This window comes from Corvus cornix, chromosome 4, assembly GCF_000738735.6.
Source record: "Corvus cornix cornix isolate S_Up_H32 chromosome 4, ASM73873v5, whole genome shotgun sequence".
Lineage (NCBI taxonomy): Eukaryota > Metazoa > Chordata > Aves > Passeriformes > Corvidae > Corvus > Corvus cornix.
This window is the reverse complement of record NC_046334.1, coordinates 4,059,273-4,086,981: the sequence shown is the minus strand read 5'-3', so window position 1 is coordinate 4,086,981 and position 27,709 is coordinate 4,059,273. Positions and strand designations below refer to the sequence as shown.

Sequence of the window (27,709 nt, the reverse complement as noted above, 5' to 3'; positions counted from 1 at the left end):
AAAGGAAATGTGTTTTTGCAGCTAGACGTGCTTGGAGCTTTCACTGATGTTTTAATTTTCTTGTCACTGTCTTATTTTGCAGAACGGCTTTAGCACTCATTCCCTCAAATATATCTGTCCCTTAGTGTGCTTCTCATATATAATTATAACTATGCCCCTTAGCTTACTAAATCAGTGTAAAATCAAAGCAGTGGAAAACTTCCTTAATGGTTTTAAAGGAAAAAAAACCAAACATTTGGGGAGTGAAAAGGAAAAGTATTCAGCCTTAAACTTAGTTACCTAAAAGACAGCTAATAAAACTTTGGAGTGTGGCAAAGAAAGCAGAAGTAAGCATGTCTTAGTCTGCAAAGTTTTCTGAAAGGTGCAGTCCATGAATTCAGAGGTCCAGCTACACGTCATTGCCACGCTAATTTTGGTGTGCGCGTCACCTCTCAGACTTGTGCTTCAAAAGCTTCTAAAAACACGTTTTTAGAAGTACATTTGTTATTTGTGTAATCAGACTGCTCCAGCAATACATCAGAGAGCAGTGTAAACACTCTGGCTGTGAGGACGTGGTGCTTATCTTCAACATGGGTGGTACAGGCACTGGTGAGCTTCGGCCCCCGCTTCGCGCAGCCCGAGGTGGCAACAAGTCACGTTCTGCATGGAAAACAAAGCAAATGGATACCACTCATTTCACCTCCTGATGAGACAGACAAGTTCTTGCAGTACACCTCTGTTCCCTGCCGCTCATCCTGGTGGCACTGGGGACATCCTGGGAGTAAGGTAAAGCTGAGTTTGACTCACTTGCTATCAGATTTATTTCAAGCTCCACCAACCAACCAAAAAATGTGTTCATACTGAACAGCCTTTAATTTCAGCCAGCATGAAGCAGGACCTCCTGCCTCATGCCATGGGATTTCTCGCTTTGTGAGACAAAAACCAGTCAGATGAGCTTTTATTCTAAATCATATAGGATGAGCTTGCCTTCGGTAATGCCTTTAGATGAACCATTCTGTAGCTGGCCATCCCACTCTGTCATTGCCTGGAGCTCTCCTCCGCTGTGTGTATGTGAATGCCAGCACACAAAACATCCCTGCTAATTGCTGAGTGCTGCTGGATGTAGTTGGGTAGGAAAAAAGGAGCATATGTGCTTTAACAGGGCTGGATGTGTGCTTTGAGTGCTGGTTGTGGTTCTGCAGTAGCCAGATGTGGCACCATGCTTAATTTAACCTCTCTTTGTGTTGTTACAGCCTGTAGTGCAGACCTTGAAAACGGACATAGTTGGAACCTGGGGCTCCCCAAAGGAGAAAGGTTTGTTCCCTCATTGCTCCCTATCAGTAATGACAAAGAATCAAATCTTAGCTCTGCTGTGTTTCGGGTTCTCCCAGTAATGGTATCACTGGTCAATACTGATAATTTCTCTTCTGCTCTTTTTTTCTCCATGTTTTCTGTCTATTCAGTAAATTGCATATTCCAGTTTCCTGGGAATCCTGGGTGCCATTGGTTAACCAGAAGGGAAGAAGTCTCCGTCTTGAAATGGGAGCTGAGGATATCAAAAGCTGGTCCTCACTTTGAGGGAGGAAGGAGAAGTAGAGGAGGTTGATGCTGTGGATTTCCCAGTGGCCTGGAAGGAATTAGGAGATTACAGGCTCCCCTTGTCTGTCCTGTGTAAAGGTAAATCCTTCTCGATCAGGTGCCATCACATAAACCCAAAATCAGTTCTTCAAACCCATTCCAGTCTTCTAGGTTTTGCAGTGTTTCGTGTTTCACAGGCAACCACTTACAGAGTCCTCAAATTGGCCCTAAAAATTGCAATTACTGCTTTTGCACTGAGGATTTATGAGGAGCAGAATGTCCTATTTGCCCACGTGTGCAGAGCTGAAGGTAAGGGCACGTGAAGCATTAAATGCAAAAAAAAACATTAAAAAATTTAGCATTTAGTTTCAAGTGCCATTTTTGAACAGCTGATTCTTGTTGCTCCACTGTGTGAGTGTGTAAATTGTGGTGGGAACATAGTGACTTAAATCAACACTTTGCAGTGACATGTCTGAAACAATTACTCTTTGAAGACAGGAATATAACAAGAACTCGGGTCTGGGCTGTGTCTGTGGGAACACTTTCTACCAAGAATTAAAGGATGCGTGTTCTAGATCAAAGTAGCCTATACTTCATATTATGTCTAATTACCATACCATTCATCTTTATTAAATTCATTTGTTTTAATTAAAAGAATAGATATTTTGCATCAGAGTTTACGGGGTCTGTTGGGCACTTGAGATTAAATCAATGGTTTGCTAACAATTTTATCTGGAAAGTAGATTAGATTATTTAAATTATGCAAAGCAGCATCGTTTTTCTTTCTCAGTAGAATGAAGTAATGATTAAGAAATAACGCTTGAAGCATGAAAGCTCTGCTTGTCATTATTTTTCATATTCATATTTGGGATTTTAGAGTGAAATTGTTCATCTCCAGACTGGTTTTATTATATTGAATTTGGCAAAGTAGAAGAAGTGCTGCAGTAGTGTCTCACAGAAGGTGTTTTCCAATGGTGATATGGAGGATGCCAGTGCTGGATGCTGGACTCAGTTGGACCATATTTTAGATTTGTATTGTATTTTTGTGCTGTTGGAGCAGTAAGTCTTGTTAATCAGTTCATAAAACAGTAGGATAAAAAAAATGCACTGAAGGTGTAAAACAGTCAACGCCAGAAGAGTTTAAAGAGTAGCTTAATAAATAAAACATAATTGGATAAAATAGGCAAGTAATAAGTTGAGGGCAGCCCAAATGTGTAATTTCTTGTGGTCAGTGGCTATGCATCAGTTTGCACTGCATCTGCGTGAAGCCTGGAGGTGTTGTGGAGTTGCATTAACAGTGCTGTGCTGTTGAGGTGCCTCGTTTTATCCTGCTCCTGCCAGCACTTCCAGGGGACACAGGACAAATGCTGGGTTCCGTCGCGAGCAGCGCGCCCACCGCTGCACGTGCTTTTGATTTCCCTCAGGAGAGGGGAAGGAAAATGCCTCTTCTTAGGAAAAGAAACCAGGATTGGGGCTAGCAGGGAGCCAGCCATGAGTGCTGGGCATGGTGCTCCCTGCCTGCCTGCCCAGCTGTGCTCATGGAGCAGCAGCATGTCGGGGGAAGGTGTTGGCTCAGGCCCACGCTCTGCCCGGCCCCACAAGGCTGTCACCTCTGTCACAGGTCACTGCTTCAAACAGCACCCACCTGCTCCCTAAAGCTCAGCAAAAAACCCTCTTCTTCAGATGAAACCTGTAGGCAACATGAGTATTCCTGCTGGAAGTAGGGGAATGATCTCTATGCTCACAGCATTCGGTTTTATCCCGTCCTGTGCATTGTCGCTGCTCAGGTTCCACCTGGGCACCCATGTGTGGCTCTTCTGGGGAAGGTAGTGGCAGCTCCCAAGCCAGATGCTTCCAAGATGCCTCTGGAGGCCCCTGCTGTCCCGCCCATCCCTCTTCTGGGAGAGTGAGCTCTGTGTGATGCTGCATAACTAAAACCCATCATAGCCTGGTTATCAGGCAGAGTCGATTGGCAAGGCTGGTTTAGCACCTCACTTTCTGATGTTAAAAAATAGCAATACCCTCTCCCTAGTAACAAATGCTTATCAATGGACTACTGATTACAAATCTTCAGATCTGCACCACAATGAGAACCATATAATTGGGCAAAAAAATTACATATACACAAAATTAAGCACACACGCAAGCACTCACAGTGTCATCCAAATGCACAGCAGCTCAGGCTGCTAAAACTGCAATGAATTATTTATATGATGAATTATCCTTCCTTCTCCCCTCCTAGAATATCCAATTGCCCATTTCCATTTTTGTTTTGGAAAGATTTATTATTTAGGATTTTTTTCACTGGATAACTTATTAAGCATTTCCTGCCCTTTTTCTCCGTCCTACGTATCACGCATCTTGTTTCCCGGTAGCACCTCTCCATCCGCTCTAACAGGGTCTCCCAATGTGGGGAAGCTGGGAGGAGTGCAGTTTTTACCCAGATGGTTTATAGCCCTCCTTGGGAACCAATTAGTGATGTGCCAAATTTGGGATATTTATTTACTCACTGGAATCAAAGCAGTTTCAGCGCCCAAGGAAGTGATCCACAGCTGTAGACAGAGGTTGAGACTCCATGTGAATGAGTAATTCGGTTACTCAGTTCCCTGGAAGCCTCTGAGAGGGTGGGAGGAGAAGGTGAGTGCCCAGAGAGAAATCATTTAGAGTTTTGTTGCTCTTGTGCCCCTTTAGTTTCTCAGTTTTGCCCCAGAGATATAAGGAACAGCATTTTACAGTCGAGGACTTCTTGCCCTGGGTGTTGTATGTGACCATGCCTGGGACCTGTTCCTATAAATGACTGTGAATCATCTCTGGTTCTAGGGGGGGAGTATTTCAATGCCAATTTTCTGGGAGCTGGGACTATCCTAGCTACTATTTAATGGATTTCAAAGGACTCAGCTACACAGGAGAATTTACCGTGTTTGGCTTTCATGGTTTGGTTTTCATTTAGGAGGCTGCCTCACTACCTTCCAGACATTCCCGTAGTTTTCAGCTTCTAAATCCCAAATCCGCTTCCTGTATCAGCATTTAATGTTTTTGTACCTTATAAATTTTGGGAGAGATGAATCTTGTTGTGGAAGTGCTTTAACTGTACCTCTGTCTGGGAGTCGCTCTGTGCTAGGCTTTAAATCACGACACAGATTTACAGTGGCGATAGAGGTGGAACTGCAGGCATCCAAAAAAAGAGTTATCTGTGCAGAGGAGCTGGTGTTCACACACCCCTGCAAATAATATCCCAGCGATGTCACATTGCTTCCCCTGGAATCACAGACACAGTGGTGCACCCTTAGAACAATAGCACTAAAACTGTCCTTGGGTTAAAAATAATCGGTTTGCCTGTGTGAGACGCACAGTGTCCAGAGCTCTTTGGCTGGGTAGCAATATTTTACCTCTAATGACCTCAAACCCGAGCCAGCCATTTTTGCAGGCTCTACAAAACACTGTTGTGCCATGAATGGTACCCGGAGGTAGCTGCTGCCTTCACCTGAGCACATCCCTCCCTGCTGGTTCCCGCACACTCCGAAGGCTTCGGGGGAAGCTCGTCAGAATGTACCAGGTTTTCTTCACTAATTTCGGCTTTCTTATTTAGTCAGCTTCTTCTCCCATTTTTGGATGATTGCATCTCTGTGTCTTCTGCATCAGAAGAGGAGCACGTGCAGTTTGCTGAGATTTTTTAATTGAGGTGTTGCAGTTGGAAGCAAACGATCCTCTAGGAAGGGAGAAGTCGGGATGCTGTGTGCAAATAGCAGGTATTTTTTGGTTCTCCTTGAACATGCATAAATTAACCCTAAACTTGTCTTTCCTCCCTTCCCTAAACTCCTACCCTTGAAAACTATTTGAAAACGATGAATAGAGTTGTTAAATATGTAAAAACAGGGGCATGAAAACAGAAGGATAACTGGATAGGGGCTCCCATGGGGCTCTTTTTCTTAATCCTGGGTTTATTTTGGTGAACTTATATTTCTGAGCAGACCCTTGGGCAGAATGCTGGTGGCTGGCTGGACCCTGCTGCTCTGTGAGTTGACAGAGTGGGAGGTAAGTGGCAGTAACTAATGGCAATTAGCAGAGGTCTGGACAGCTACGTGTCCCTGAAGACATGAGCTGGTTTGGGGGTTGTGTCTTCACAGAGTGGAGCTGTTTGTCACCCTACAGAATATGGCAATTTGCATCCCTCCACTGAGGCTTTGCTGTCAGATTTGCTCAGCTGTCTTGCAAGGAGGAAAAAAAAAAAAAGAAGGTTTATTTAATTTTTGCTCCTCAAATCTGTTGCAATAGTAGGGCAGGAATGATTACCTTCTGGGAATTACCCACCAGCTGCTATCAGTAATAATTTGTTTAATGCTTATGTAGCACTTGATGTTTTTATGACTGATGTGCCAGAAGGGGAAAAAAAAGAGATGGGTTTGTGTTTAAATGGCAAAAGATAGTTTTCGTCTTTTCATTGCAGTTCTCAGGTAATTGTCTCTCGGTCCCCAAACCTGAAAGCTGCCTCTGACCAAAACGTGATGAGAGAGAAGGTGAGAGGCTGAATATGCAGCTTCGAAACCCATTTCCTGAAATGCAGGGGGGTTTAATAAACCCCATTTCTCACGCATCCTTGACGGTCTCTCCCGCCTCCATCGCTGTTGGGATGTTCCGCAGCATTCCCGCAGCCCCGACCGCTTCGAGCAGCGGCTGCGTGAAAAAGAGGAGTGGGAGCGCCGCGTCCCCCGGGCCCCCGCATTCCCCCGTCCCGGCTTTGGGGCAGCATCCAACCCTCCAAGATGGATGTTGAGTAGGCTCTGGCAGCGCAGCCGAGCGCGGGCACAAAGCCGGGCGGCGCGGCGCTGCCCCTGCGCGGCTGCGGCGGGGGCGGCGGGCCGGGCCGGGCTCCCCGCGGTGCCGCGGGCTCCCCCCGGGCCCGCCCCTGCGGTGGCGGAGCGGTGGCGGGGCGGGGCGGCCGCGCCCGCGGGGCACCCCCTGCCCGCCCGCCCCGGCGGCAGCAGCGAGACGCGCCGGGTGCCGCCGCTCCGCGCCCCCTCCGCCAAACTTTTGCCGGCGCTCGGCCGCCCCGCGGCTCCTCCCGGGAGGCGAAGCCGGAGCCGTGCCCTCTCCCCCGAGCGGCGGCGGGTGCCCCGGGGGGCTCCCGGCTTCTTTTCCCTGCTTTTTATTGTTTTTTCATCTTTTTTTTTTTTTTTTTTTTTCTTCCCCGCGGGGAGGGGTGGAGAAGGGAAGGGGCTATAAAGCGCGAAGGGACGTGCGTGACACAGTCCCCGCTGCAGCCCGTCCCCGCCGGACCGGGGGGCTAGGTCAACACCCGCCCCCCTAAAAAACAACCCAAGCCTCCCCCCCGCGGGAGGGACAGGACAAGACGGGACGGGACGGGACCGGACACCGCAAGGTAAGGCACCGGCAGCGGGGGGGGAGCGGGGCCGCCTGCGCAGCCCCCTCCGATTGCCCCCGGGCGGGCGTGGGGCGCGGTGCCCCCGGCGGCTGCGGGACCCCTCAGCCGGAGCGGGGCTGGGCCGCGGCCACCCCGGCGCCGTCCCTGCAGCCGCGGCTGCGGCGCTGAGCCCGCGTCCCGGCACCGCTCCGCCGCGGCTTTTGCGGGATGCTGCTGGGAGAAACCTCGGCGCCCTTTCGGATCCCTCCCTCGCCTTTGAGGTTTGTTTTTCCTCCCCCTTTTTGCTCTCTTGCAGCCCGCGGCGGCCGGTGCCCCACAGCCCGTGCGGCTGCCGGGAAGCCCGGCTCGTCGTCCGGCGCTGCCGCGGAGCGGGTGTGTGCCAGGCAGGCAGCGGCTCCGGCTTCGCCAGCATCATACGTTCTTCTCGGAGGAAAAAAAAAAAAAAAAAGTGACTACCAAAAAAAGACAGAAAACTCTACGGTGGGATGTAAGTGCTGAGGTTTGCTACGTGCAGCCTGGGTTCTGTTTTTATTTCGACAGCGCAGAGACAATGGCTACAAAGAGCTTTTTAATCACTTGCAGATAGAACTTTTATGCGTTTAAACCTTCACAGTTAAAGGCTAGCGCAGATTTTTGAAAAGCTGTGATTCTCTGAGCATGTTTGTTGTGGATGTATTTCACATTTGAGCGGTAGCATGCCCTGGTTCCCCGGACGGGTTAGCTTGGTGCCAGGGATGAGCGTGATCCTGTCTGTGCCGTGCTGCCTGGGGCTGCTCTGGAAATCACCCCAGTGGACACCGGAGTGGATTAGGCAGCCTCTGCAAGGTTGGTTTCAGAGAGCGGGTCGTGAAGCTTGTAGCTTCCCTTGGATTTTCCCTTCCCACCGACGGATCTGGTTAGCATCTAGTTACAATGTTAATTAGAACAATTAAACAGTATCGCTGTTCTTGCGGCTCGACTTCGCTGCGGGAGGCGAGCTCAGAGGGGAGGCAAGGTCCCTGCCGTAAATGCACGGACCTCCCTATCCCAGCTGGCTGCGAGCAGACAGCAGGAGATGGTCGGTGACTCAAGTGTGGCACTGTCTCCAGTGGAGCATCCCGCAGTCAGGCTGCTCTGGCAGCCCCATCCAGCACTGAGGATGGGCTTCCAGCCTTGATGCACCCATTTGACGCTTGGTCGAGACAGCGGAGTTGTGTCCGTAGAAGTGGAAGAGGCGAGAGCAATGTGAGGGTGAATTCCTTCCTGGGCAGTTGGCGGCGAGTGATTGATGGCACTGGTGACCCTGGCCAGGCACTGCTGGCTTGACCATAGCCTGGTTTCTGTAAAAACAGAGCTTGGGTGTTAGACACCATCAGCACCCTTGGCTGTGCAGTAAGGGAGCAGGGGGAAAAACTTTGTGTTTCTGCTCAGCCTGCTTTGAAAATCGCTGAATCTGAACTATTTTAGGAATGGCATTTCAGATTGCTTCTTGTCAGGAATGCCTCATCCTCCCGGCCGCGCTCTCCTACCTCATAGCGAAACACGTACCTGCAGGAGGAGAGCTGCCCAGGTCAGCTTTCTACTGTCACTACAACTCTCTCTGAAGTACTCAGAGCAATGTCTAGAATTTAAAACTTGCTGATATTTGAAGCAGAAGAGGATTTTTTAAAACACTGAGAGATTTTTACGTTCTAGTTTGACCATTAAAAATGTGGTGAGATGTGCAGGAGTGCATCACGTGCAGGTACCTTATGGATGTATCCAGGATCCTGTGGCTGTGTTTCATCCTGTTGTGTGAAAAGCGATACCTGTTCCTTGTGGGCTTTCTGTGCCAGCGGATAATGACCCCCTCTTAATTTTGAAATAGCTTTATAAATGTGTGAAAAATTCTTTGTCACGTTTCCGTGATGAAGACTATGGGTGCATCACGCTTCCTTGTCTCCGTGCGGCCCTGGACAGAAATCCCATTGATTTTCCTGCTGTGGAGGGTGGGTACCACAGCGTGTCATTGCAGCCCGGCCAGTGAGGTGACACAACGTGCGTGTCCCACTCCTGAGAGGGGACATGCCGGGCTCTGCCAGCAGCTTCCTGGCGCCAGCCACACCTGGCAGGCGGTGGCACACGTGTGATGTGCTGCTGGCATCATCGGCCAGCAGGTCACCTCGCTCCTCAGCCACCCTGGGGAAGGTCAGGGTTTGGTGGTCGGATGAGAGGGAATTTGAGCACTGTGTGGGATGCTGATCCCACCAAGATTCCTATGGGCCCCTTTGTTTAATTGTGAGAAGTTTGTCACCGAGGCGAGGCAGAGCTGTGTAGGATCGCCCCGCGCGCCTGTGTTGTTGTGGGTGAGCGCTTCGGAAACGCAGAGGAAAAGCTCTGAGGTTTCCCCAGTGTTTATAAATACAATCTGGTGCAAACTGTCAAGCAAGCTGTTCAAAATCACGTCACGCCTGTGCTGCCTTCCCCGCTCGGCTCGAATGCCTTCGCCACAGACCGGGTGTTCGTCTGACGTTCGCGCTCCCGGCACGCAGCTCCGGCCCATCTGCGGGGCTTTCCCAGCACCCCTCTCCTCCTCCTGCCAGCCGGGCTGGGGAGGCAGTGCTGTGGGCAGGGTCGGTGCCATGGCAGCACCACCCTCTCTTTGGAGCCCTGAGCATCCTTCAGTGCCACGCTCCAAGAGCCCAGGCTGCCCCAAAGCGACCCAGCTCACACACCAGAACTGCATGCAGGGGCAGAAACAGCGTCTCAAGTCCCCTTTGTCCTCCTTAGAAGGTTTGCCGACCTTAGATGTCCCCTAAAAATGAAGGGATAATCCCTTTCCTGAAAGCTCCATCCATGCAGTGGCCTTCTGCTCCGTCCCATGCCTTCAGCAGGGCTGGATGGAGGCTGTTTGCCGGGTGTTTCACTCTGAAGTGTGCCAGGGTCTTCTGCCTTAATATATATAAAAAGATGAGATGTTTATTAAACTCAGACCCTGCTTTTTTTCTACGATTTATGTCCCGAGAGGCTGGCGATAAACAGTTTATTAAAAAGAAATCCTGATTTATTTCGGCAAATGGTTACATTTCAAGGTGGTACCAAGTGGTTTTGTAGGAGACCACCTTTTATGCTTCCCATGGCAGTTTAAAGGATTGCTAGAAAAACAATCCAGAATCTAAGTAGGTTTGGATAAAGGCAAGCCAGGACTGTACGTCAGGGTATGTGGTGCGTTTATGCAGCGAGGTGGTGGATTTTACCACGGAACATCTGGGCACTGGCTTCAGTTACAGCACAGATTTTAGTGGGATAACAAGTCTTGCTTGGCTTCGCGTTCATTTTGAAGTCACTAAACTTTATACGAATAATAAAACTGTAAGCCCATTACTTCACTATTTGCAAGGGGCTGTTTTCAGTCCCCCTTCAGGGTCTCGCATCTTTTCTGGGGCTGGTTTTATTTTGCTGTGCTAAGTGGGTATTTATCTTCTCAGTGCCTGGCTCACTTTCGCGGGAGGCAGCTTTGATAATTTGTAGCGATGGCCACACCGGGGAGGGCAGGCGGGTTTCCATCCGCCCCCGCCGAACGCGCACGTTTTCTGCATTAGGGGCAGCATGATGAAAGCTGCACGTTTCTCCTTCAGAGCAGTCAAAGGAGCTGAGGCTGGTAACCTGGAGGATGATAGAACTGCTCTGGGCTACCAGCTCAGCCACTCGTGAGAGTTAAAGTAACAGGGGAGGTTTTGCTTTCTCTTTCTGTTTGATTATAAAATGCAGAGGAGAAGAGTAGACTGGACTGAAGGAGGGAAGGGCCGCTTCTTTAATATAAGACAACAAGTTTGCAAGCCCTTAGAGAAAGGTGCACATACTGGGGGGAATGCCCCAGCATCAGAGAGGATAACCCCAGCTAGTTATATATCAAGGAATATGTGTTTGGAATATAAGTTCCATGTGAGAGCATATAGACAGGCCATGAGATCGACGTTTACCTTAATCGTGGAGCAGCTGGTGTGATACTGAATGCTGGTGAGCTCTGTATTTTGGTGTCACTGATTGTATGGGCAGGCATAAACCAGAAGAAATCAGAATTACGTCCAAGGAAGAAGAATATCCCAGGTAAGACCAGTGAGAAGGGACTTAAATAGTGCTTGAGTTCTGCTATCTCATGAGTGGAGCACTGAGTGAGCAAGCTTCACTTTGGGGAAAAGGCAGCGCATAGAAACTGTTCTGTTTCACATCGTGACTGAAGTGTACTTCTGTGGCAAAAATCTCCATTAGATCAAACAGGGATTGTTTCTGCCTGAGAAGACGACTCAAATAAGCTCGTGGATGGATGGAAGGAGCTTGAAGGCTGAGGAGATGTTATGTTTGAAAACTTTAACAAGATGTCATTAGGAGAGAAGTATATGCCCTTAGATCGGGAAATAGGTCAGGATAATAAATCATAACTCCAGGAGAATGTGTGTAAAGCTGGAAATACATTCAGAGGGGACAGAAAGAGAGTAAATATTAGAAAGGAGTTTGTTCTTTCAGAATTAATTTTCTCATTTGCTGTATGCAAGGACACCCACTGAACAGGAGAAGGACATTAACACAGAACTGTAACAGGAACCAGCTGAAAATCTCATGACTGCGTGGATGGCTTTGATTGCTCTGCAGGGAGCACATCAGTCATGTGGGACACGTCAGAAACAGGCAGTGTGTCCTGTCACTTCGTGTCTGAGGTAGCTGATAGTCCAAATTCACCAAAAACCTGGTGGGGGGCATTTTACAGGATGGGTTTTAAAAGATACTGGAGTAATCAGCAACGCAAGCGGCCCGAGAAGCCAGCCCCACTCCACGACCGCTTCTCTAAACACAAACATGCCTGAGTTACCAGAGGGGTGCAGCAGATCCTGCACAGAGCATCTCTCAGTGGGCTCTGGCCTTCCACCCAGGCAGGTATTTTCAGCATTTCTCACAGATTTCTCAGGGTTGTTCAGGTTTGGCCTGAACTGGGACTGCTCTGGCTTCAGGGTAATTAAACTCAGTGGTTAGAGAGATGTTTGTTGCTTGTGTGACAGCTGAGATAGGAAGCAGTGGGTACTTGCTGTGAGCACCTGGAAAACTGAAATGCAAAGGCAATAATTTATCTCTCCTACCTCATTCCCTGCTCCACGGGTCCGGATATGAGTGCCCCTCCGCTGTGACCCTCGCACGCTCCCAAGGTGACACAGCACCGAGGCCGAGACTTCCCCTGTGATTTACAGGGGAAAAGCATTGTTTGCCTAATTGAGTCTGTTTCTTTTTTTTTTTTTTCTGTATTTGAGAAAACACAACTTTGTTGAAACTTTATTAGGGGGTGAGAAAAATGATGCTTTTCATCTTTCTCACCTTTAACTTGCTCAGTACCAAAACAGAGCAGTGCCAGACCAGCCGAGGCAGGCAGGAGGCGTGGAGGGATCGCGGGTTCCTCACACACATTTGCAGGGATGATTAAGCAGGGAAGATGTTTGTACAAAGCAGCCAGAATATTGTCAAGAAGCAAGTGCTCCGTCCCTCTCTTTCTCTCTGTCTCTCTCTACTTTGTTTAGGTGCAGCAGATTTACTGCTAATTTGTTTATAGTCAAACAGTCTAAACGTGCCTCAGCATTCTGAAATCCAGAAACCTGATGCAAATCAAGCAGTTTGCAGATCGGGATGATGATGGTGTGGGAAAGCCAAGCGTCTTGGAGCTGCCAGCTGGTCTCTGGATGCAAAGGAAAACATCAGTGAGCAGCATTAACAGTTTCTAGTCCCCATTCTTTCCCTTCCTTTGGCTATTAAATCTGTGTTTAATTCCCTGGGGGTTTTCTCTCCTGGGTAAGAATTACTTACTTGAGTATGATTTGTACAACTAATAGGATCTTATCCTTACTTGGGGAAGACCCGAGGGGCTCTCTCAAACAGATTTTTCAGTAATGAGAAATAATGAATAAAAGTCTAATAATCCTGGGAGGTATCAAAGTTACAATTTTGCAGGGAAGATTTAATATCAGTCAATTAAAACTTTTATAATCTTGTTACAGTACAATAGCTGGAAAAAAAATAATAAGAGGGAAAACAAGTAGGTTTTAAGACCCTCTCACATCATGTGAACAAGTCTAAATGTAATGTTTGAATTAAGCAGGTATTTTAAAACAAGAGTCTAAGACATCTCTTGCAACTGTGTGGTAGCAGGGTGGCAGGTTCAGGGAAAGAAACGTGCTATGTTAATTTATGGAGCACATTCTAATTCCCACTCATCTAAGAAAAAGCTGTTGCGAGGTGTTTATGAGAAAATCCAGGTAATTAGGGCTTAAACTAGAAAATGCAAAATTCATACTCCTCAGCAAAGTGTATTTCCAGTAGCCCAAGACACGCTCTGGCTCAGCCTGTTGCTCAGAGAGTTCATGACCATCCCCACTGGGCACTGTGGGCTCATTGTGGGTCTGTTCACCCAGGGACTGTGCAGACCCCAGCCTGTGGCCCTTGGTGAAATGTGTGTGGGAGCAAAGTGGGAGCAAAGTGGGACCTGGGGGCATTGTCCTCGTGGGCAGAGCCCCCCACACGGCTCCAGCCCAAGCCTCTGCTGAGATGCTGTGAGGGGACAAAGCACCAAGGAGCAGATACTGTTTAAGGAATTTACAGCTTTTTGGGTTTAACAATGATGCTGAACTGATGCTTTGTCCTTTAGCAGTAACTTTCATCCAAGACTGTTGTAGCCATTTCCAGTCACTGGCAAAGGGACACCCCCAGAAGGCAGCACCGGATGCAACACCACAGCTCTCACCATGTCTTCCCCCTTTGGGAAAAGAAACGCCCTTGGCGGGCGTTTCAGTCATCTCTAAATGCAGAAACTCTTCCCTTCTCCCTTCTTTCCCCTTCTGCCAGCCCAGGATGTATGGGTGCCATAAGAAGGCCTGGAGGTTTTGGGGCTGTTTGGATGTTTGCTCACCCATGACAGCCTGGCCTTCCCGCCCACATGTGTTCCCTCCACTTTTGTTGGCAGCCAGCAGATAAAGGGCTAACCTTTCGCCTGCCAGCCTGGACAAATAAACACTGGCCCAGCAGTCAAGTGGAGCTGAAACCAACCCTTGCAATAATCTGGTTTTTCAGACTCCTTACCACAGCTCTGCAGGTGACCCTGGCAGGTTTGAAACTCTGGCGGCATGTCCCTTTGGAGCAGCCATCTCTTTGCACTTGGGAAAGACTTTCCAGCTTGGGAAGTAGAAGTCCACTTCTTAGAAAACAAAAAAGGTGCTAGAAGGAAGACTGAAGACTGGCAGCTCCCAAACACACCCTGTCTTGCTTTGGTGTGATGGGCTGGTGGTGTTTTACAGCCTCTCCAGACAGGTGTGTGTGTGTGCGTCAGCTCTGACCAAGGCAATCTCCATGGCTCTGCCTCACTGTCTGCCCATCATTTGTCCTTTGGAGTCAAATCCTTGCTCTGTCACATGGCTCCTTAGTGCTGGAGGGACTAAGTGATGCTGGGTGAGCAGCTGGGGGAACTTTGGATTTTCTCTGGAAGCAGTGGGAATTGTCAGGCACCATGGCGGGGGCTAACAGGTAGCTATGTAGAGAAATTTGGAGTAGCTCATGCCCTTCACTAACAACTTTAACTAATTTGTTGAGCTAATTTCACTAATTTATCTGTGGGAATCTGTGTCTTTTTTTATAAAGCGGGATGCTGGGGAAATAGATACCAAATTTAGGCAGTGTGAGCATTCCTGCTCCTCATACCTATCCACGAAGTGTATAAAAGTGAGCATGCAAAAGAGGGAATTTTCTGAGTGACACCCAGGAGCAGTGCTGAGGCTGATTGTGCTCCCTGGGATGCCGTTCATCCCAGATGAGCCATCCTGTGCTCTCAACCACTGCAGCCCCTGAGGGACCAGAGCTCAGAAATGATGTGTGCTGCTTCCTGGGGATGGTGGGGATCAGACAATATCCATGCTGGATCTCGGAGAGTCTTTGCTGCTATAGCTGTGGCTCTAACGCTGAGCGTGCTGGTAGAAATATGTAAATATCAACAGCTTCAGCACTACATTTGATACTTTCCATTTTCAAACACTTGACAAATGTTTACATATTTTCAGCAGCCCTTTTCCAGCTAGGGAAAATGAGACAAAGCATCTGTGAATTACTATGATACAAATCATAGTATCAAATCATGAGAGAGCACCTTAAGGGTTCATTAAGGACTGGCAGGGCCTAAGGTTTCCTTTGCATACCTTTAAACCTGAAAGCAGAAAATACTAAACCTGAATCCAGTTTTGGATAGTAAGTGCAATCAGATATATTTGGATTCTGATAATAATCCAGGGATTGGAAATTTTGAGGGATCACCTATCCATACAACATACGTTACTGTGGTTGTAAGTAATATGTATTGGTCTCTTCTCCCAAATAGGAGAAGTGGAAATGGCCTCAAGTTGTGCCAGAGGAAGTTTAGATTGGCTATTGGAAAAAACTTCTTCATGGAAAGGGTTGTCAAGCATTGGAACAGGCTTCCCAGGGCAATGGTGGAGTCACCATCCCTGGAGGTATTTAAAAGATGTGTAGTTGTGGCACTTGGGGACATGGGTTACCGGTGGCCCTGGCAGTGCTGGGTTAGTGACTGCACTTAATGGCCTTAGAGGGCTTTTCCTACCTAACCAATTCTCAAATGGGCCAAACTCTCAATTCAGTAGAAAAAAGTCGTCATTCCTTTGGAGTCAGCACCACTGCAGGACGCCATTCTGGCGGCAGCACAGGGATGCAGTCGCTTCCCCAGGGATTGGGGATAAGCACCATGGGTTGTTACTGCTGCTGTCTTGCTCTGCTCTTCCAGCTTTCTGGAAAGCTGCTGCTGTTACTCTCTGTGCTGTGGCAGGTGAGAAACCCTCGGTGGTGATAAGGACAGTGGGGTAACATGGCAAAGAATTCCTGAGTCACTGTTGTGGGAAAACTGTGTGCGCAGAGGTAGGGAAGTGAGCGGGAACAGCAATGCCCATGGGCTGGCTGTGGTTTGTAAGCCTGCCTACGTGTGTGGTGGTGTTCTTGATGCCGAAGGAAACTGGGTGGCTGATGGAAGCTGTGGAAATCAGCCTCTGTGCACTTGACAGGGTTTCCAAGTAGTCAGCAATATTCCCTTTTTTATTCATTGACCAAAAAGTAGAAGGGGGGAAGTGCATAAAGAATTCCAGTGTGCTCGTGGCACGGCTTTCCACAAAACATGAGTGCTCTGGTTGTTGCTGGAGCTGCCGGAGCTCGGCTTCCCCTGCTCCTGCTCTGCGAGTCACTCTGGGGACCTGCAGCTCCTGCCTGTCACTGCCTATCCTGCAGCTCCCTGCCCTGTGCCAGCCCCTTGTGTTCTCCCTGTTAGCAAACACCTTGTTGGCCAGGAGCAGCCAGCAGTATTCCCTAGGAATGGCTCAAGCAACTTTAACCCCTTCCGTAGTTAATGCAGTTAATGACTTTGGGTTTGCATTTTAGCTCTTTTCCAAGAAAAGTCTTCCAGCCCTGGCAGTTTGGGGATGTGACAGCAGGATGCACAGATCCCGGTTCTGTTCCTGCTCTGTATCATGCCCTGACATTTCATCCCCGTCCCTTGAGGATTTTGGCGAGGGCACTCGTTCATAATGTCATCCTGAAGTATTCCAGAGGAGCAGTGGGGAACTGTAGCAAATACCAACACGCTGGTGTTGGTTGTAATTTGTAATTGTTCGTGTGTTCCTCCCCACTAATCCCCTTGCTGAAATTCATTATGGAGAGAGAGCAACCTACACCCAGAGAGCTGTGCTGAAGGCGGAATGACTTGGCCGAGGAAAGTAGCTATTGTTTTATGATTAAAGGAAAGGCTTATATTGGGATTTCCTTGAACAACGAAAGTCTCTGCCCTACTTTTATTGCTTGTAACAAGGGGATAATAATTACTTTCCATTATAAAACACCTCCAGCACTTGCACTGAAAGATTTGTGGTAGAGTTGCGTGGCATTCAGGGCTGGTTATCTTAAACGGCCTGGAGATGTGCAAACTGAGATTTCTCTGCCTTGTTTCTCCTGCTGGGGCTCAACCCCTGCTGAGACTATGGAAAAAATTCCTCTACTCTGAGTTGGGTCAGACTCTCTGAGTGTGACATATTTTCCTCTGGAAGAGCTGGTACCAGTCACCTATCCCATGACACCTGCCCTCTCCAGGAGTGACAGCCAGCCACCTGGAGGTTTTGTACGGGCTTGGGGGGATGAGCAGGGACAGTAGCAGCGATCCAGGCCAGCCAGTGCTGGAGTGGCCAGGGGAGGTAACATCTGTCCGGGGGGGAGGGCTAACAGCTGGCTGCCACCCTGTGCTCCAGCACATCCCTTCTTCCCGTGCCGCTGCTACCCCCTCGCAAGGAGAGGCACTGAACAACTGAGCATTGTAACAGGGGCCGCCGGGGACTCGCTGTTTGTTTGGGTTTGACACTCGGTGCTGAGTCTCGTGGGCGGAGGTGGCTGTGAAAGAAAGAAACGCTGGTATGTGGTCTCCGATTGAAAAAAGGAAAAACTATGAGGCATTTCCTCGAGTGTCCCAAATGGCATCTCCTGGCTCAGCTGGTTTTTGAAGCACCCAGCTGCCACCAGCTCCAGGGTGACAATTTTAATGTAATCAGGGTTGAATCTGTTTCCACTGAAAGTGGAAAAATAAGTAAGTCTCAGTTTAGAAACAAAATAGTCCATGTAAAATTTGATTTTTTGATACCGTATCTCCCCGAGTGTGTTTGCTTTTCAACATGTCTAATTTGAGACAGCTCTGCATTTTGTAGTGATGCCCCTTCGGAGTTAACCTCTTCCCCAGGCTGTAGTTCACTACCATTGTTGTCCGTTAAGATTTGGTGGAAATGTACCCTTATTTCTTCATACCTTCCTATTTTTACATGGTTGTGTTTGTTTCCCTGTAACGCTACAGTGATTTGCTTGGCTAAAACAACGTTCCCAGCAAAGGACAATCGTGGGTTGAATTGGAATTGCAAGAGGCGCTCAGTTAATCCACAGATTATTGACACAGTGGACCCTCCATGCTTCAAAGGCACCATTATAGTCCATCGTGTCCCTGCGTACTTAGGGAGCTTTAATCCATGGATTACAGGTCCCTAAGAGCTCCTGCCCTCCCAGTTACAGCTGGTCCTGCCAACGGGAGCTGCCATGTCGAGCTGGCTGTGGCACTACAGAAAAATATTTGTCTTTTTTAGTCCACAGAGACAGTGATACACCCCTGCATCCCTGTCAGGGCTGCATTCCTTGTCCCAAGCCCCTGGAGAGGTCCCACGGCCCTGCCTGGCCCATGCTTTTCCCCAGGCACCAGGCAGGACCAGACAACAAGTTTTCAAAAGTGATGCTTTTAAAAAAGAAGGAACCACAAAAAAGCCCAAATGAAAAGCATACCAATCATTTTCCAGATCCTTTAGGGAGTAGTCAGCATTAAACAGCAGGCCTTCCCTTTTCCCCTCAGGTCTCCCCCTAAACAAACAAGCTGAGCAGCTCCCAGTAAATGCTTAAATTGCAAAGGTGTTATTTTTCCTTGTTTGCACATTAAAAATAACTAATTGCATTACAATCCAAATTTATAAGTGCTTTTAAACTCCTCTGTTACTCAGGTGATAACTGTGTGTGCTGAGGTGCGTGTATTTGTTACATAGATCTCTGGAAATGGAGTGTATAATGGGAAAGCTCACGGCCTCTTTACTTGCAGCATTCCTATAGTAAGTCAAAGAAGTCACACAGTGCCCTTTTATTTCCAAAGCTGGACTTAAATCACGTCAATAAATCTGCAGACTTACTATGAGATGCAGCATGGGTAATGTAAACAGAAAAAAAAACCACCCCCAGCACACCAGAGTTTAAAAATAGGATGTAAGGAGGGAAAAAAGTTAACCATCCATACAATAAAAAGAGAAGAAACGCAACACAAAAGCGCTGTGTCAGGCAGTGCCTTGAAATTATCCTCACTAAATTACAGTCGTGCACTTCCCACTCTCTGTAATTAACGTGAGGGTTTGGTTATTCCAGACTGCATTTGCTCCAGGTAAACCCAGATCATTTTTGTTTTCTTATTGTAAATCCTTCACAGGTCTGGGTGACCTGCAGACAGTTGAGGAGTAAAGCAAATTATTTCCATAGATCAAGGAAGATGACTGTGAACAATACCGGTGTTGGCATGTGGTGAATCCAATACTTTGCTCCCGTTTTTCCAGATCATAGGTGTGTTCAGTGACATTGAGCCTTCCTGTGAGTGTCTGTGTGAAATAAATGCACAGTGAAGTCCAAACAGGAGGACACAACTGCTTGGATCCCCAACAGCCAAACAAAATGGACTCTTGGCTTACTGGGTGGGATTTCTGTGATGGGATGTAGGCAGGGAGCCTCTGATCCCTTACGGAGTATACCCTGCACGGCCGTGTTTTAGTGCTGGAAAAAAAGGTCAGTCAGAAAATACCGTAGGCTTGAGCAGGGAAATAAAAATGGAGTGATTTCATTTGTCCCCAGGGCCACCTGTTCCTGGCTTGGGTTGAGGATGTGCCCACCCCGCTGATCCCGTAGCCTGCAGGAAAACCCCATGAGGTGCTGCCACAGCTCCAGCTAATTTGTCCCTTGACTCAGAACCTAAGGCAGCTGCAAATCCCATTATCCTCCCCATTTCTGCTCCTAATTGCAGTTTACCTGGAGATTTGCAGATGGAGTTTGTTACCTGGAGGTCTTAAAGGCAGGACAGAGGGCTGTGTAGGGCTTTAGGAGGTGGGATTTTGGAAAGGTTGGGTAAAGTGATTATTAAAAATATAGGAATTAATTGTAATCATCATAAAACCTGACTTAACGATTATTTTCATGTATGCACTTATAACTCAAATTTTTAAAATGCCATTTATAAAATGGTTGTTTATACTTTGTGAAAGAAGGAAAAAGCCCCAAGCCTCTGGCAAGGTGGTGAATTCTGAGGTGTTTAAAATCATGTATCTCCCTCTCCAATGTACAGCATTTTTCATTTGTTGATCTTCTTAGGTAAATACAGCCGGGTTCATTAAGCAAACCCCTCTGAGGTGTGGCTGTAGCTACCGGAGTGTTTGTGTAGCCTGGGAGCTGCTCACCTGCAGACAGCACTGCCGCATTCCAGGTTCAAATCCAAGGAAACCCTGGCCACCTGCCCTGGCATCGCTCAGCCTGCCCGGGTTCAGTGGCCTGGTGCCTGCCAGGCATGACTGGGTGGCATTGTCCACTGGGAGCAGCCCTGCCTGGGAGGAGATGGGCCCCCCCGGATGCTCTGTGCTCAGTCTGACTCCCAAGGTCGGTCGGCCAGCACGACTTTTTCCTCTGGGTTTAAGGCTCAGTTGAGAGAGAGTTTGGGGAAAAAGTGAGAGGTAAAGATGGGCCATTAGAGGGCACTTTTGCAATCCTGGAGAAGGAAAACGGTGCTTATTATTTCACTTAGGACTGTTTATTTTGGCACTCTCTTAAATTCAGTGATAAACAGCAGGCAAATCCCTCCAGTCAGCAGGAATATATCAATAAAATATTGACTCCGAGTTTAAAAGAAAAGAAAACAAGATGAACTTGTAGAAAATGGAATAAAAGGCATTTAAGGAGGCGGCACAGCCTAGGGAACAAAAATTCACACAACATATTTCACGTAATTTGTGTGGCTTAGCAGTGCAGCGCTTAGGCCTCAGCTGGTACCTGGCTTCTAAAAACAAATCCAGGACACGAAAATGGTTTGTTGGAAGTTCCTGAGGACTGGGTGGCAGAGCACGAATTCACAGGCTCACATCTAACAAGTGCATTTTCTGAGGGACTCTGTCAAAGTCATTGGTGAGCTTGCTCAGAAACAAACATGGGATGAATAAATGGGCTTTTTGCTTTGGTCTTGATGTTTTGTATGAGTAAACTATAGAGGATTTAGCTCGAAACTGCCAAATTATAATGAGTGCACTGCAAGAGATAAAATCTGATTATTAACTGGTGTGAAAGGGTGGTGTGAAAGTGACAGCACACCTTCCAAAAACTGTGAGCGAGGTTTGGATGCCTCTTTGCTGTTGTCACACTTTTGGAAGTGTCGTGCATGAAAATTGGGCCCATTTTAAGCCTCTGAGGTTAGATACGTGAAAATGAAAGCACTCAAAATTCTATTAATTTGTCAAAGAACAGATTATAAAAGTTTCCTTTTTCAGTAATAGTTGACAAGTTTGCAAGTTATTTCATGTGTGGGATGGGCAGGGATCACAGAACTAAATTTAATGTGTCTTTTTAGAGTTATTTTTAAGCCAAAATGCTTTTACAATTAGATAAAGAAATCAGAGACAAATCTGTACCTTGTCACTGCTCTGTAGTTGTTAAGGGGGGTAGAAACACTGTTTATGGGAGTTTTGAAAGTGCATTAGCTAGTGAAATTATTTAAGAAGTGAAGCTTAGCCTATAATCAAAATGGTTTATTTTAGTAGAGGTTACATTGCACTGGAACTGACTATGGGAATACACAGGATTGCAATTTCAGGGGGTTCATGTGGAGGACGCTGTCTGCAGAAAGTGTCAGAGTTTCTTACCTAACCAAATAATCTGCTGTAACTGTTGTGATTAAGTTGGAAGGAATTTCTTCCCTGTTGGCCAACAATAATACTTGAAAAATCAATAAACAGCGTGGTAGAGCACACGAAACTCATCCTGCTTTGTGTGAGGGGAGCTTTCTGCCGGCTTCGGTGACTCAAGCCAGCAAGTATTTCGACTTATGATCTTTGCTCCAAAAGGTCAAATGTCTTTAACTTCGCTGATAAGTATCAACAGTTCAGTCTGAATTCGAGGAAATCTGTCCACTGTCATCAAAAGCTAACTCAGGACCTCGTTGGGATAGGTTTTGACAAAGGCTGGGAAAGCTAAATCAGGATTTACCTGTAAGTAGCAATTGCATGTGTTAGCTAAGGCCATGGTTCCTTTCCCTTCTGTAGGGCAGAGCACTGCAGTAACCTGTCATTAAACCATCCCAGAAGATAACAGAGCCCACCATTGGAGACCTAAAATTGCATCCTGTGAGGGAGTGTTCAGTGCACATCACTCCTGGCTTATGGATACTGCTGAGTTTACTACGTGTTTTCTCTTCCTTCTCCCATCACCAATTTCAGTGGGAAAATAGAGAGATGAAGGAACTGAGCTGGACAGCAGGATGTGGAGAAAATGGTAGAAAGGGGGGTGGGAATGAGCTAAGAGCAGAGAGAAGGGGAGGAGGTGCTGAGGAGGGGTGAGTGGGGGGACCTGCATGTTGGTGGAAGGAATGATTAAATACAAACGATGTCAGAGGCAGAGGAAGCAATCTGAGAGTGAAGATAGCCCTCCATGGCCTTGCTGGTGTCAGGAGCCCTGCTGTGCAGCATGTGGGTGGCTGTGTTTAGCTGTACTGAGAGCAGGACAGGCAGAGGGGGAGCTGGAGGCAGCAGGGAGAGGGATTTGGGAAGAGCAGTTTTAGTATGCTTAGACTACAGTGGGCCACTTCTCAAGGAGCTTTGTGTTTGCTATTTTTACATAAAATATTAGAGAAAGGTCAAGTGGGGTGGTGGGAAAAAGAAAAATCTCAGCAACAGAAGCAACAGATTTGATCTTAAAGGTAAAAGAAAGAGTTTGCTGTAAAGCAGTAGTTACTTCACAGTGCAGTACCTGGAGCAGTGCGTGACTGCACACTCAGCCAAGGGACAAGATAAAACTGTTCCTGCCAGCTCAGCTTTTTACCATGTTTCTCCCCAAAACCAGAGCTAACACAGCGTAGGTAATGGCCTAAACCTCTTTTTTCTAATTAAAAAAAGGTTACCATTTAGCAATTAAAACTTGATATACTTGTACCAAAAATGGGCTATTTCCCCCCTTCCTCCCCCATCCCAGAGCCATTATATATGAGATCATCTAGTGTACTGAAAGGAGATTTCCAGCCTGTCCCACTGCATATGTTAGGGCAGTCATTTCTGACCTAGTTATAGACATAATAATGAAAGGCTGAGATTATGAATTGTTATGCCTAATTTGTAAAGGATTCTCTGCTTTTGTGTTTTGCAATTCCCATCAGGCTTGAGGATTAAGCCCTGCTGAATTGCATGCTAATACCAATGTGCTTTGAATATGTGTGGGTTTGTATCACATGTTTTCCTAATTCGCTATTTTTGTAAAGAACAGTTTCACTGGAAATATTTACTTTCCAGAGGATTGCTGGAAGCCCAACCAAAATCTCCTAGGGGAAGCGAAGCCGATGTACCCTCCATCTGCTCTGTGCTTACTGTAGCTCCCAAGGCCAGTGAGCTCCATTTCTGCTGTGGCAAAACATCAAAGTGTAACTCACCAAAGCATGCAGAAGGCTTTTGCTCTTTGGTAGTGAGAGATTCCAATTTGAAATCAGTGCCTGGGCTTGCTTCAGTCACAGTTCAGGATGGGAAAACCTTGGTGACACCCTTTATCCAAGCACTGTGGTGGTGCCAGCTCAGTCCTTACAGTAGTTTTCCTGGTGTTTGTGTGGCAGTGAAGGTGCCTGCAAAACACAGAGTGCCTGTGGGCTTGTTGTAGGTGTGCCCACGTTCCAGCACAGATGAGCTGCTTGTGGTGCCCCTCCTGAGGTGGGACTCCCTGTCGTTGCTGCAGGATGCTCCTGCTGCGCTGCCCGCTGCTGTTCCTGCTGCTGCTGCTGCCGCTTGGCTCCAGGTCCCAGAAGTTGCCCACCAGGGATGAGGAGCTCTTCCAGATGCAGATCCGGGACAAGGCATTTTTCCACGACTCATCAGTCATCCCCGACGGAGCCGAAATCAGCAGCTACCTCTTCCGGGACACCCCCAAAAGGTATTTCTGTCTGGCCCAAGTGAGAAAGCCATACTTTGAAGACAGTAGCTCTGGTTGCTGAGTGCTTTGAGATAAAAATTGGATCCCAACCAGAAAAATACAAATGCCAGTGTTCTGTTTGGTGAAGTAACTATGTGAGCTTCCATCCCAATCTGGCCTCCCCAGCTGAGGGTCTGTCCAATTTATTTGATTTCTGGGATGAGCCCATAGCTCTCCCAGACCATGGAATTTCCCTGAATTGGGGCCACTAACCACGTCTGGAGGCAAAGGGAGTGGGAAGGAAATTAGAAACTACAGGCTTGCCCCACCACACTTGTCCCTCTTCATTATCTCATACTGTGCTTTAAAGAAGCAGTGTAAGGCAGCCTGGTCTGAACTCCCCACTTCCCAACCTCCACCCTATGGGTCAGAAAATACTGAGGGTTAGACTGGGGAAGAACCTGAGGCTCTAGAGAGTTCAGGGAAGAGCTGCGTTGCCTCATATCACAGACTGCCTCCAGCCTTCATTGGTGAGGAACATTTTACAGTCGGTGATGTGTTGGGCTTGGGGGAATGTGGGAGGGCAGCTGGGGGTGTGTGTGTATCTCTATGTGCTTACCTGGACATAATGTAAAATGTGTGTCCTGCTTGGAAGAGCATATCCCTAAGTTCCAGGAGAGATCCCGTTTCCCTCATTTATGCCTTTGTGATTATTTGTATCTAGGTACTATAGGGGTAGAAAGTAAAGCGGGTGGAGGTGAGGGCAGGAGGTCAGAAACCCCTCTGCTCTGCCTTGAGCTGTGAACTCTGCTCCTTAGCTCTTGCTCACCAGCCTTTCCATACTTCCTCTGCCTACTAGTAACACTTTTGACTCTCTGGCCACACCAAGACCATCCCTGATCATGTCAAGTCAATCCCTGCCAGCTGGCTGCCATCAGGAGTTCCTGACATGTGGGTCTGTTAATGTCCCTCTAGGTATTTCTTTGTGGTTGAAGAGGACAACACTCCCTTAGCAGTGACGGTGACACCATGTGATGCCCCTCTGGAGTGGAAACTGAGTGTGCAGGAGCTCCCAGAGGAAGCCAGTGGAGAAGGTTCAGGTAACAAACCATCAGCGACTTCCACTGTCCTCTTCCCTGGATTTATGGTTCCTCAAACACTGAGTCTCACAGCAGGCCTGTCTTTATGATCTCCTGCTGTTTGGGTCTTCCAGTGCAGGAGATTGACAGCAGGCAGCGACATGAAAAGGAAAAGGGCTACAAAAAAGTAAAAGCTGAGGTTACAGTCACAGGGGGCACTGGATGCTGCCACAGCAAACTCTGTTTACCCAGTGACTCAGTTTGATGGGGGCTTTGCTGTGAGCTGTGTACACAAGATAAGAACTGGAGAGACAGGGCTGGCACTGCAGCAGGATTGAGCTCACCCCTTGGAGGGGACTCATCTCCAGACACGGAGCCGTGTAGCTGCTGTTCAGGAGAGACAAGAGTTGCCAGAGCCTCTGACACGTGTGCTGAACTGTCACACACACCACATGGTGGGGCAGACACACCTTCGGTCCCCACTGTGTTTAGCAATGAAATTTTAGTGTGGCTCAGAGGGCCAAAGCCAAGGGTCCACATCTGGGAACAGGCAGGTGAGTGAGTTTCCCCTGGGGAAAACTGCATGGCAACTCCAAGTGGGATGCCTGACACTCCAGTGGAAGGTGTTAGCTACCATTCATGAGACTCCATTAATGCTGGTCAGGTGGAATTTCTATCGCATTTGGTTTGAACCTGAGTGCCAAACCAATTTTCCTCTTTATTTGACAGAAGTGTTGATCAATTACATCTTACTGAGAAGATAAAACCTTCCTTTTCCATCTCACATTTGTATTTTAGGTAGTAAAATGTGTCTGTAGAGTTCTGTTTCCTCACATTTGAGGAGAGTGTCTGTACAAATGTTTTCCTTTGCTTTACTCCAGGTGACCCAGAGCCCCTTGAGCAACAGAAACAGCAGATTACCAATGAGGAAGGCACGGAGCTCTTCTCCTACAAAGGCAACGACGTGGAGTACTTTGTGTCCTCTAGTTCCCCGTCGGGGCTGTACCAGCTGGATCTGCTGTCGACAGAGAAAGACACCCATTTTAAAGTATATGCAACCACGACTCCAGAGTCAGACCAGCCTTATCCTGAGTTACCCTATGATCCCAGAATTGATGTCACCTCTCTGGGACGTACTACAGTGACGCTGGCATGGAAACCGAGCCCCACGGCCTCCTTACTGAGACAGCCCATCCAGTACTGCATAGTCATTAACAAAGAGCACAACTTCAAAAGCCTCTGCGCCGTCGAAGCCAAGCTCAGCTCTGATGATGCCTTCATGATGGCTCCAAAACCAGGCCTGGATTTCAGTCCCTTTGACTTTGCCCATTTTGGCTTCCCTGCAGACAACAACTCTGGCAAAGAACGTGGTTTCCTAAAATCATCGAAGTTTGGGCGGCAAACGTCCCCGAAGCCGAGAGTTGACCTGCATAGAGTTTGTATTGGGAACAAGAACATCTTCACCGTGTCTGACCTGAAGCCAGACACGCAGTACTACTTTGACATGTTTGCAGTGAACACCAACACCAACATGAGCACCGCGTACGTCGGCACTTTTGCCAGGACCAAGGAGGAGGCGAAGCAGAAAACAGTCGAGCTGAAGGATGGCAAAGTTACAGATGTATTCATCAAAAGAAAGGGAGCCAAATTTCTACGTTTTGCCCCTGTTTCATCTCACCAAAAAGTCACCTTTTCCGTTCATTCCTGCCTGGATGCTGTTCAGATCCAAGTTAGGAGGGATGGAAAACTTCTCTTGTCTCAAAGCGTGGAGGGTGTGCGGCAGTTCCAGCTCCGGGGGAAAGCAAAAGCTAAATATCTTATTAGGCTGAAGGGAAGCAAGAAAGGTGCTTCCATGCTGAAGATCCTGGCTACAACGAGGCCTAACAAGCAGTCGTTTCCTTCCCTTCCCGAAGATACGCGGATCAAAGCCTTTGACAAACTCCGCACGTGTTCCTCGGTCACGGTGGCATGGCTGGGCACACAGGAGAGGAACAAATTCTGCATCTACAAGAGGGAAGTGGATGACAACTACAATGATGAGCAGAAGAAAAGAGAGCAGAACCAGTGCTTGGGTCCAGACACGAGGAAGAAGTCAGAAAAGGTTCTCTGTAAATACTTCCACAGCCAGAACATCCAGAAAGCAGTGACCACAGAGACAATCAGAGGCCTGCAGCCTGGCAAGTCCTACCTGCTGGATGTTTATGTGATAGGGCACGGCGGGCACTCGGTGAAATACCAGAGCAAACTGGTGAAAACAAGGAAGTTCTGTTAGTGCTCCTGTACAGAGGAACACGTGGAACTCCGGACTGAGCATTATCCTGCTTCCCAGCATATGGATTGACTACTTGCACAGCTGAGAAGTTGTGACCTGTATTTGTACTGTGTAGAAACAATATCAACTTGTATATTTATGTTTACATAACTCATTGTTTGGAGGAACTGAGGCTGGTGCTGTCTGGTGGCACCTGGCAGCGGTGTTATCATGTGTCCAGTGACCCACATGTGATGCTCAGTAGATGCCCAAGGTAGCAGGAAACCTTGGAGGAACTGGCACGCCTTTGCTTCCATATTGCATGAACTGCTTCTAAATTATTTTATACTTAAAAAGGCTGAGATACATCATTTGTCCACCTTGTTACTCACACACACAACTCACAGACATACACCCTTTCTCTCAGTGTAGATGGTAGGGTTTCTGTAAATTATTTTATAGAGTCTTGTTTTAAATGTTTATGTTTCTATGATTGTAAACTATTAAAATCTCTCCCCAATAAAATACAGATCTAAACTAAGTATTAACTGGGCTGCACATGAAGCAGTTTCATTGCTAATGTAAATTCTTACCTAGCTGATTTTCATGTTTAAATACTGTATGTATTTCATGTACAAAGTTGCCATAACGTTATATTCCTGTACATAAAATTAAAAATATTAGATTATA

The 27,709-nt window shown here is 47.6% G+C and overlaps 1 protein-coding gene across 2 annotated transcripts; it reads left to right on the top strand.

Annotated features, from left to right (window-relative positions):
- Positions 1-5,019: 5,019 nt before the first annotated feature.
- On the top strand, positions 5,020-27,709 carry NDNF (neuron derived neurotrophic factor). Of its 2 annotated transcripts, none has more exons than XM_010406445.4 (4): positions 5,020-5,306; positions 23,516-23,710; positions 24,665-24,789; positions 25,650-27,709. In XM_010406445.4, the coding sequence occupies exons 1-4, from the start codon at positions 5,287-5,289 to the stop codon at positions 27,038-27,040; spliced, it is 1,731 nt and encodes a 576-aa protein (XP_010404747.3). In that variant the 5' UTR covers positions 5,020-5,286; the 3' UTR covers positions 27,041-27,709. The 2 variants fall into 2 exon arrangements, with proteins under 2 accessions (XP_010404747.3, XP_039407312.1); XM_039551378.1 differs by lacking the exon at positions 5,020-5,306 and adding an exon at positions 6,538-6,937.

What these genes read in the sequence shown, in the direction of transcription:
- NDNF (XM_010406445.4), top strand. Translation starts at nt 5,287, where the DNA reads ATGCTGTGTGCAAATAGCAG. An exon ending in ATGCTGTGTGCAAATAGCAG is followed by an intron (nt 5,307 to 23,515) that starts GTATTTTTTGGT and finishes TCGTTGCTGCAG; the next exon opens with GATGCTCCTGCTGCGCTGCC. An exon ending in AGCCAGTGGAGAAGGTTCAG is followed by an intron (nt 24,790 to 25,649) that starts GTAACAAACCAT and finishes GCTTTACTCCAG; the next exon opens with GTGACCCAGAGCCCCTTGAG.